General features: G+C 32.4%; 1 protein-coding gene across 1 annotated transcript; it reads right to left on the reverse strand.

Moving 5' to 3' along the window:
* Positions 1-6,948: 6,948 nt before the first annotated feature.
* On the reverse strand, positions 6,949-10,965 carry LOC140990723 (rop guanine nucleotide exchange factor 1-like). Its single transcript, XM_073460557.1, has 5 exons — positions 10,408-10,965; positions 9,301-9,417; positions 8,680-9,218; positions 7,736-8,086; positions 6,949-7,582 (listed from the first exon to the last, which is right to left on the reverse strand). Exons 1-5 carry the CDS (start codon positions 10,739-10,741, stop codon positions 7,268-7,270), a joined length of 1,656 nt encoding a protein of 551 aa, XP_073316658.1. The 5' UTR covers positions 10,742-10,965; the 3' UTR covers positions 6,949-7,267.
* Between the last annotated feature and the right edge of the window lie 643 nt (positions 10,966-11,608).

Raw genomic sequence — 11,608 nt, forward strand, 5'->3', positions numbered from 1 at the left:
TATTGTGTCAAACAAATAAACATTTTTCGACCTCACATAAGCAATTTTCGATGCTACATCGACATTTTACTATGTGTATTCAGATGGAATATAAACGAAAACAACATAAAGTTTAAGTATATCGCACTCTCGCCTTTTATTAACAACTTGAGTTTTATGTAAATTTCCATCAATTTATTAGGTTGTTGTTGGTGTGTTTCATTGGTAACTGAATCGGTGAATCAATCAATTCTCGTCTACTCATAATACCAAACTTGATAGCTTTTATTTTCATGATAATCTTCTGGACCATGAGTTTTAGATGGATCTCTAATTAAATATTTATCTCATATTCAAATAGATTTTAAGATAATAGCTAAATTATTTTCCGGGTGTGGCAGCTACAAATAGGTGGCGGGGGCTGTACCGGGAATGTATCTCTATATACCGTATATTTTTTAGTCATGTAATTTATATCATTTTTTTGTGTCATGTTAACATGAATTTGAATTTTTAGTTTTGTAACTTGCATGTTTGTTTCATTTTAAATCATGTTAATTAGGTATTTCAAATTATAATCGTATAGCTGATTTTTTTTTTCAATTTTTGGTTCTATTTTAACCGGAATCCATCAATTTTCCTTTTGAATAATATTTTTAAAAAATACGACAGCATGAAAGTTTTACTCCAAAAACTAATGTCAACATCAACGTCCCAAAAAAAAGACCGAAAATAAAAATACAAATTTATCGTTAACATGACCTAAAATGAAAAATACATGTACATTACAGTACTAAGAATGCAAATTGACCTTAACATGAACTTAAATGAAAACAAAACATATAAATTATAGGACAAAAAATATAAATTCATTATTAATATGATAAAAAAATTAAAAAAAATTACAAGACTAACAATATAATTATATCAAAATTAGGTCTGGTTCGGTACGGTACACCGATTTTTTCAAATAATACCGTATATCGTACCGAAAAATTTCGATACCGAAAAATGAATACTGATATCATCTTGAAATTTCGGTACATCATTATGTCGGTATACCGAAATTTGGTATGACATAAATTCCATACCGTTCTTACCAAAAAATTTCGGTATACCGAAATTATACCGAAATTTTTTGGTACAATATCGATATTATACCGTCTATATCGAAAATTTTAAAAAAGTTTGAGTTATTCTCATCACAAAAAAGCTAGAAATCCCAACATAAAAAATAAGAATTGAAATAGTAAATTAGCCCGACAACATTATATTATAATTTTTAATATATATAAAAAAATTCGATATTTCGGTATATATCGAAATACCGAATTTTTTTGAATTCCATACCGATATAGAAAATGATACAGTACCGAAATATTCGGTATACCGTTAAATTCGATATATGCATTATTTTACGATACAATAAGTGCGGTATACCGGAACGATCGGTATTTTTTCCCACTCCTACTCAAAATCACTACTAATTACTTTGAAATGTAAATGTTTAAAAGAGCTTGTTTTTATTATTTGCTTTGTCTTTTAGGATATTGAATTTTTCTTTACCAACCTTAATTTTTGTTCTTGTAAAAAAATAGTGGTGATTTTGAAGCTTCGAATGAATAAGGTACAATAGACATACCTAGGATGCGCTACCTTTTATATATACTTTGGTGGTGGAAGCATAGACATCCCCCACTAAATTAATCATGTACTCGAAAAGTAACAACCGACTTGGCATGAACTTACACTAATAATAAAAGAATATATGTAGTTTTGTTGTGTTGTTCATCAACCGTGTCCATCTCCGTACCCACCAATGAAGTGACACTCACATATTTGATATGATGAAACATATCAAAATATTATATCCAATAGATGAGTTCTACCTCACTAATAGACACAAAAATTAAGCCAGATCAATATAACAAAACTACATATAAACACACATATTTTGTGAATTAGGACATACTATCAACGGAAAAATAAAAATGAGACAACATTATAGCCCACTTCTATTTAATGTGATGCAAAAACATGTGGCAGTGTGTTTTGACTTTCGAGATCTTATACTCTCGAAGACTTGAACACATTTCGAATCAATTTTGCCCAGAAATGTTTGTATGTCCCAAATTATTTTTTGGCACTCGGTTTGTTCTAAGCATCTTTTATTGTAATAATAATAATAATTTTTTTAAAAGAATTTTTATTTTATTCCACTTTATTAATAAATTTTACACATAAAATTATATACATATATAAAACACAAAAAATAATGCAAATAATAATTTTTTATTTAAATTGTTTGATGTATTTTCTATTATTATATATTATTTAATTTATAATGTGAATTAATATATTAAGGATTTCAATAAATTATTGGGGGAAAAAAATGAACGTAGGCTGTGTATTAATGCCATCAAATGTCAAGTCATGTGACTCATGAGAGACCACTAATCGTGACAGGTGTGATTGAGTTAGATTTTACAACACAACGGCCTTTTTGCCAAATGGGAATAAACAGCAAGTCACCTTTACCATTTGATTTATTATCTCCGCCCCGCCCCCATGGTATTACTTTTTAATTTTTATACATGCATTTGATTAATATATATATATAAAATTACAATATTATTTTTCAAATTTTTTTATATTTATTAATTATAAAAAATATATTTTACAACCTTATGTCATTATTCAAATTGAACATATTATTATTTATCAATTACTGTTACACATTCCACTCAAATAATTAATAACCATATCACTTTTATCATTATCAATCTTAAATATCCAATCCAAGTACACTACATATATGTGACATGATCTGATAGAGTTTTATTAGATCGAGTTGTATTAGAGTTTCGTATAAAAAATTAATATGTGAGACGATCTCATAAAATTTTTATTTTATTTTGATTGTCCAAAAATTAGACCGAGAAATAATCATCATACAGTATAAAACTGAATCTCATACTATTACAAAAGAAATAATTAGATTACATTTTTTTGGCCAAATACAGTTTATTGTAAACTGCCCTTATCCTGGAATTGTGTAGTTCAAATATAAATTTACACCCACCATTCAACATTATTTCACCATCACACTTATTAATGGTTCGCAGCTGCGATCACTCTCTCTGATTTACTGTAGTACACATACAATTTACTTATTAAATAGTAACCAACTGCCCTCTTTCTTTCTCTCATCTCATGTATAACATGTAATTCTTGCAATTCGATCTAGCTAGTCTCTGTATTTCGACTTCCAAGTGTTTTGTGTATTAATTCAGTTCCGATCGTACGTATTTCTACGATTTTGAGGTTTTGAATTCATGGTGGGTTTTTCAAAGGGTATTTTACAGAGTTTATTGGCATTCTGTCCACCTCCTCATGTCCAGGTTTGTTTATTTGCAAAATTTTTGTTTGCGGAGGAGGTGGGCATACTGCCAACTGGGTTCTGTTAGATTTTCTTTGCGAAACCCTCGTGAAATATGCTTCGCTCACACCTCAGAACACGCTCTTCATGTGTGTGCCTTCGATCCATTTCTCAATCTGTTACCCCCTTTGAAAGTTTAGGTAAAGGATTATTTTTCTCCTGATGTATATCTCCACTGTTCATTTATCAACCAGATCTTGTCATTTCATATGATTTTTCGTCACTGTTTTGGTTGCTAATCATCTGTTTCTTTCAATTTATGTCATGCATGAAATGATGATTTTAAATATAAAAGTTTTCCATTTACTTCCTGCATAGGTTCATTCGAGTAATTAGAGTTTACTACAACTATCATATACGTTTCCAATAATTGGAAGGACTTCTAGCTATAGCATTTCAAGTGCGCTTCAGAACCTTGCTTGCTTCTGTACCGACAGATTCATTATATCGGTGACCGGTTTCGTTAAAAAATTTCATGATCCAGCAAGCAGTTGCCATGCTTCATCGAGACAGTGATTAAAATTTTCTGTAGTTTTTAAAAAAGTATTGTAACTTTTACGATTGACCTTTAGTCCATGGAATCGTGGCCCATTCTCGGTGCACCTATTCGTGGCTTCATTCTTGATAATTTCAGCAGCTTCGTTCCAAACCCACTCTCATTTTCCTCTTCAGATTTACCTTTAGTCCATGGAATCGTGGCCGCGTATGTATCAAATCTAAAACATAATAATGGGTTCATGCAGTACAAGAAAAACAAAGGAAGAAGCAATAATTGAAAGATTCAAGAAAAGTGCAGCAGCAGTAGGAGAGGAGAGATGGTATAATTGTGGTAGGGCAGGAATATTATTAGGGCAGCGGCAGCGATATATCTTATTATTTTTATTTTATTTTTATGTAAGGAAAAGAGAAGCTGCAGAGGCTCTCGAACGTATATACGTCGTAGGCTCATGATTGAAATTCTGACAAGCGCCATTAATATATTTATGGGAAACACACAAGGTTTTTTAGCCTCTATCTGTCCCATTTATATTTTATTTTCGTTTCGAATAAAAAATTTACTTACAGTAAAATAGTATCTCAAGTGGTTTGTTGGTAATAATTAAAAGGTATCCATCCATCTTTCATTGTAATGTCCAGTTGGCCAACCACCTTTCTCTTGTATTCATTTGTTTCATCCACACTGAGAATTAGGGATCGATTGTGTACAAACAGGGTGTTTTCAACATTTTTTTGTTCTGAAATATTATTTCAGGGTCTAGGAAAGCATGGATCATTATTATAATTAAAAAATTATTTGTTGTATTTTTTTGGTTGAAATATTTCATTTATTTTATAAATAAAAAACAAAATTCCAATATTTTTATAAATTAATTAGATGTTATAATATAAAAATATCTTGAATAGGTTTGCAGCAGGTGATTATTTATTAGCCAGCATATTCTAATTTATCTGTTTGTAATTGATACAAGCTTTGAAATGTATGAGCAGAGATTTGGAACGTTCAATCTGCGCATCATTAGCTCCTAGAAGTTAGCAGAGTACCCACCATTTGATTAAATCAAGAGTCGTTTTATCCTACGAGAAAAAGTTTCACACATTAATTATGTTTACACTCGCTTTTCAAACCTTATAATTCCACTCTAACTCATCACGCCAGGGAAAAAAATTTACATGCATATTCAAAAATATTTATTTGGAGAGATGCTTATATTTTCTTGCATGATACACCGTCCCATCATCATGCAGGTGCTAAAGTTAAAATGTAACATGATGTTTTTCATTGGTCGAGTCAAATGTTGATAAAATTGACAGACGATTTTATGTGAGTTATGTGTAACAAGTTTTAGTGTTAAAATAATGTTTGTACGTGTTAGATGTTTATAGATTATATTTAAAGAAATTTTTAAAAATATTTAATGTATAATTATTTTTATGTTATGAGTAATACGATCATTTAAAAGTTAAAAAATTATTTTTGTAATTTTATACAAATATTTTTTATTATTAAAAATTACACCATGGTCCAAAAACAGATACTTTCCTTGTATATTATAATATAGAAGAGAATATTTGAATTGATATCTTGATTTGTTAATTAATAGCGATATCGATCGGTTGACTATCGTCGTCCTACGGAAGATACGCCATGTCCACCCACTAATGGCGTTTACATTGATAATTTTTACTTTTTTTCAAGAAGTCTTGTTTAGTATTTTTATTTATGTTGGGAACAGGAAAATAAAAAGTGTGACAAATTAAATAATTTTTTACATAGCCAGAATAACCCTAACTTCAACCAAAAAAAATGATATACATAAATAATTTTGGAAAATCACATTTTCAAATAATTTAATCTTCATAAAAAATACCATACATAAATATTTACGAATAAATTTAACCTGTTGTCACATTTTTTTTTTCTCGATTTCAAAATAATATGCTTGTTTTGATTGTGAATTCTCTCTTTTATTTTATCTTGTCATTATGTAAATCATATAGTTGAAAATTATTGTAAAATTATAAGTTATTCAGCATTGTTAAATTCTCAACTCTGAGTTCAAACCCTACTTGAGTCTTCATATGAACATACTCCTATTTGTACTATGTATACACGGGAACAAAAAACTTGCAAGACTCAACGTAAGTCAAACATTCAACTTGAATTGAATAAGCTTCTGGACATGATTTGTACTTGAGTTCACATTCAAAACCCAAAAATTCGACTCTCGGTGTGGGCAAGGTTCTAAAAAGCGTGAAGCGTCTCGAAGCGCAGATGTCGAGCTCCAAGCTTTTCAAGCTTAAGCGAGATTAGCACGGGCTTAAGCGTGAAAAAGCGTTTTTATCTTTAGTGTAATTGTAATTATCTCAAACTAATAAATAGATAAAATAATATATAAATATGATAAATTTAAGTCTGATGTATTAATTCTCATATTTATAAAAACATAAAAATCTTAAAATTACAATCTTTATTTATTTTTGCAACTAGACCATATCAAAAATTTTAAATATTTGTCAAATCATTGTTAAACACGCTTAATCATAATTAAAATTTAAAAATAAACATCTAAATTATAAACATAATTTATTATTTTAAAATAAAAATTTTAAAGGTAAACACATGCGATTAATTGTGCTTATAAAGCACGCTTAATTAAACGCCTTAATTACGTTTAATTCGGTCAAACTATAGTTTGACCGCTTTTTTCCTTTTTTCTCCGAAGCGGGGCGTTTTTGTCGAGCTTCAAGCTTAAGCTTTTTTAAACAGAGCTTAAACGAGCTTTTTAAAACACTGGGTGTGGGGATAGAATCATCCAAAAGAGTTGGGCACGTCCCATCTCGACAAATAGACTGGTGGATCAACAATTTTTTAACATGTCCAAATGACGGTCGGCCGTCCCACCAAATAAACAAGTTGTATTGATAATTTTTCAACCCGTCCACAGGCTGACCCGCTCTGCTGGATGTCTCAAGATTAATCTTTTTAATGAATAATGCAATTAAACAATTTTGCAAGCGCAAATATCGGATAATAAGCATAGTCTCTTTACGTATAATACGCTTAGATTTCCAAAATTAACAGTGAGATGCCTTGAAACAAGTCAAAATTTAATAGTACTTTAGTGTGCCATAAGATTCTAAAATGGCACATTAAATTATTGCATCTACATAGTTATGAACTCTGTTAGAGCTACTTCTACAGTTTCTGCACAACACAAGGTCGTGATCTCTCAATGTTTCATCCCACGTAGAATCCAGGACTTTGAACTCGACCACCAGGAATTCAATGTTTTCTGATTAAAATATCAACCTCCAAAAGCAGAGTTTGTAATTTTATATCGATGTAACCTAGAAACCAGGTTGGCTTCCTGCATGTCGTGATCTCCTGGGCCTTTGAGAAGCTAACATTGAGAAACGACATGGAGATCCCGTCTGTGATGATGAACTAGAGCTTTGATCAATGAATGGCACTGGAGAAATTTGGTTGTGTTGAACACGAGAACCGGTTATTCTCCTCTGGTTGTGCAATAATATTGATTCTGCCATCACACGTTGTTTTGTGGCATCATCTACGTATAGAAGATCATCAATTTTTCCCATTAAGTTGAAGGCTAAGCTCTCCATTACCCTAGAATAGCTTTCAAGGATTGACTGTCCGACATCCTGGATTGAAAAGAAACCAAACATTGGGTCATAGGGTTGCAGGTAGCTACTGCAAACCACACTTAGCACCAGTATGAACAATATGGGATCTTAACTTTAAATTCTTAACCATCATGAATTAGCAATATTATAGTGGGAATATACAAACCGTACCTTGTTATACTGAATCTTGTTCATGTCCAAAACAGTTTGAGGAAGGCCAGGAAAGTGCGACTTTAAGTTCTTGAGAAGAGCATCTGCTCGATGTGCATAGGTTTTACTCTTTTCTGTACCATCAACAAGTCCCTTTACAGTGCTACCCCATAACAAGCCCGTCTTTGAACGATTCGGTTTTTTCTTCTGACATTTCGATCTCCAAAAGTGTATAGCACTCTCTATCCTGTTCATTATTTCCAGAGTACTGTATTCGGATGAAAGGTCCAGGTAATCAAGAAGACAGTCAGGAGAGAACTGATCGGCGGTTATAAAACGGTAGAGGATTTCTCCTAAACAAGCCTTCTCACTCTGAAATTACGCAAATATTATGTTATACACAAGAAACAGCATCAATGAAAGGATGAAAGAACGAACACAACCTGTTTTTTGAATCAAGAGGTAAGAACTTTCACACACATAAAAAGGCTGTTCACGATAAGGAAACTCTAATATGGCCGATGATACCCAATAGTATAAAAGAAAAGGAAGGTTTATTTTCTATACTCCATTTCCTTGCCTCCTCATTTTCTTTGGAGAAACATTCCCAGATAAATGAAAATAATACAAACACATACATAATTCTACAGGAAGAACTTCCAACTATATTTCAAAGTAAAATGTTTGTCACATTTTTACAACCAGCAATCACTAAGGCTAGCATGTTAACCCAGGTGTCTATTCGGAAATGTTCAAGGAACTTATTTTAGCTTCTTTCTCTAATCATTTTTTTTTATGGCGCCAAAGCAACAGAAAATAACAATCATATAAATAGGAAGTTCTTCAGCTAACATGGTAATGCAATGGATCTCAGTATAAGAAAGACAAGAATGAAAAACTCTAAACGTCCATGAAAAAATTATTCATTTTCCATAATAGAAATTTAATTATCAAATAAAACTTACCTTAGGCAAGCACTCCAAGTAAGCTTGAGGCACTTCCATATCTGAAAGCACGCTACTATTAATTCCCACAGCAGCTTTAAAAATTTGATGTGTGCATTCCTTACGGTGTTGGAGCAGCCTTCTTGACCCCTCCGACAACCCTTTAGCTGGAACCTTCGGGAATGGCAACCACCACTTTTCTTCAAGGGCAATAGAAGGTCTCTGTGAAGCTGCTGGACCTGGATATGCTTCAGCATGTTCCCCATCAGCGACAACTATCCCTCGATCAACATAGTAAAATTCGTTGTCATTAAACCCATCCAAAATGTCGATAAGCATTACATCTAGCTTCTTTAGTGCTGGAAGATTCACATACAAGTCTGATCGTTGTTGAGTCACCATAACCTCAAAGCTTCCACCGCCAGGAAATTCTTGAACTGATGGGATGAGCTCTACAATAGAATAACTCACATGTAAAAGCCAGTCCATTTCACGTCGCCACATTGATTTTTTCTGCGGCGATAATGGCTCCAACTTCCAGAGCTCTCCGAAAACACTAGCTGTTAATCTTTAGTGTGAGTTATTTGACCTCATTAACAAGGACCGAAAAAAAAATGAAAAGAGCCTGCGAAGAACACAAACCAGCAAGATTAGTTATTGCGTTGGAGATTGCCAGAGCACTGCTAACACCCTTCCCTCCACCTGACATATCCTCTCCTAGCAACAGCTTAGCAAATCTTTCCTTCATTAATTCAGCCTCTGCCATCATAAGCAACGTCCAAAATAAATGCACCATAAAATTGTAAAAAAAACTAAAGGAAAAATAAATCATTGCTCCGTTCTAATTCCACATATTGGCAAATGCAAGACCTCCAAGTTTGACTGATCCCTTAGCTGAATGACTAACCCATTTGACTTTCCTTTCCAACGGCAAAATGAACTCGTGGCAAATAATTTGATACGTGTCAATGTGCCAAATATAAGTTTAATATATTTAACCGAATACTTGGTCAATAGAAGTTGAAGACTTGGTTATTTAATTTCAGTAGTTGCTTCGTATTAGTTTTAACACTCATCCAATCATGTACATAGTGGGGATTAGTGGGAAGAAATGAGTGGATATTATTTTTAGACAATTTCTTGCTTGTACGATGTATAAGATGAGTAATGAAAGAAGAAAAAGTTATGCGAGAAAAGTAAAAAGATCTCTCTCTTTTTAATTCTCTCTTTTTCGTTGTCCTCCTAAAATTATTCTTATCATAATTTTACCAAAGAACAAAAAACTACAAACGTCGTAGCACCAAGATAGTTCTACAGCATTCCTCAAAAAACAGAAGAAGATAATTTTACAACAGTGAGTTGCAAATGCAAGCAAAATTGCAATTATCGTTTTCCCTTGCCATTTTGAGGTGGATTATACAATATACCATAGATACGTGGTCCTTTCACCTTCCTCTATCAAAGAAAATATAACCCTATGCAAAGTAAGGAAATTCGGTGTGTATAAATCCGTTTATGAATGTCATGCTTAGTTCTTTTAAATTGAAAAATATTGACTCAAGAAAGGTCGTAGCTATTTGAATCAGAACGAACTTTACAACATGCACAGAAACACATCCATCAAGATTGCATTTGCCGGGGATTTCGTTAACTTCACCATCGAAGAAGACAATATAAACTAGATTTAATCAAAGTCTAACAATCGATATATAATCTGCATGACTCAGAAAATATATATATAAAACTCACCCGACAAATCAGGCTGCTCGATTTTACTCCTCTCAGGTTTCTCCGGCGAGATGATGACGTGTCTGCCTCCAACAACGGGTAACATGATCGGAGGCGGCGGCAAACAATCCGAATTCGGGGCCAGATACAGAGGAGACGACGTCGTTGAGATTGAAGCCAACTGATTACGCGAAGAAAACGTACATGCGCTCGAAGTCGAACTCTCCGACTCGCTGACGTCAGCGCTCAAGCTATAACTGCCTTCGAACCGGCGAGATTGCAAATCCTCGAACTCATCCTCCGACTGCGAAGCTTCATTCTTCTCCATCCCGCAATGACTAGCTATGATCGTCATATTTAATTAAACACCAAAAAACCCAACCTTTTGCCAAAATCACTGCTTCAACGTCACAATCGAAACGTTAACAAAGTGGCATGACGGAACCTGGGAAGCAACAGTATGTGCTATGATTGAAAGTGAAGTCTTGAGGGAAAAGTGAGAAAATAAAGAGAAAGCAGCATGACAATAAAGTTGTGGCCTGTGGAGTGTCTAATGGCTCATTGAAAGACGTGTTTGTGTGTTCGTTCGGCTGCTACAATTTGATGGAGCGGAGACCCCACCGTCACATGGTGGTTCCCGCCTTTGTTCTGCGCAGCGCCGACACCTTTCTTGCATGCTGGAAACCTGGGTTTATTTTATTAATTTAAAAATTATATATAATTTCAAAATTAATTTTACTATATTTTGCAAGATTACTCTAAATTTTAATGCAATATAAAATTTAATTAGTGTAATGATACACATGATATTTTTCAATATGGTATAATTTTTTTTGAACTTTTTAAAATTAATATCAATTATCTATTCATGTACAATAATAAATTTTATTTGTTGATATACGAAAGTATTATATTTGACTTTTTAAAATAAAATCTATTTTTATATATTTAGAAAATATATAAATCTTAAATTACGAAATTTTAGTGCAATATATAATTTCAATAATATAATAATATATATGATATTTTTTATTAAGAAATAAATTTTAGTGCAATATATAATTTAATTGATACAATTTAATCAAACTTTGTGGACGCTGCAAAATAATTTTGCATGTCGATTGTTGCCTGTGACGTTTAGCAGTAATCTTGAAAAACACCACATTCAAAATTAATTTTCAAACTATATATATTTTTTAAATTAATAATTAAAAAAACCCTG

Source organism: Primulina huaijiensis, chromosome 12 (assembly GCF_012295235.1).
Source record: "Primulina huaijiensis isolate GDHJ02 chromosome 12, ASM1229523v2, whole genome shotgun sequence".
Lineage (NCBI taxonomy): Eukaryota > Viridiplantae > Streptophyta > Magnoliopsida > Lamiales > Gesneriaceae > Primulina > Primulina huaijiensis.

Coding starts and splice junctions, on each gene's coding strand:
- LOC140990723 (XM_073460557.1), bottom strand. CDS start 10,741: ATGACGATCATAGCTAGTCATTGCGGGATGGAGAAGAATGAAGCTTCG. Junction 9,418..10,407: donor CGAGCAGCCTGATTTGTCGG/GTGAGTTTTATA, acceptor TTATGATGGCAG/AGGCTGAATTAATGAAGGAA. Junction 8,087..8,679: donor ACTTGGAGTGCTTGCCTAAG/GTAAGTTTTATT, acceptor GCGTAATTTCAG/AGTGAGAAGGCTTGTTTAGG.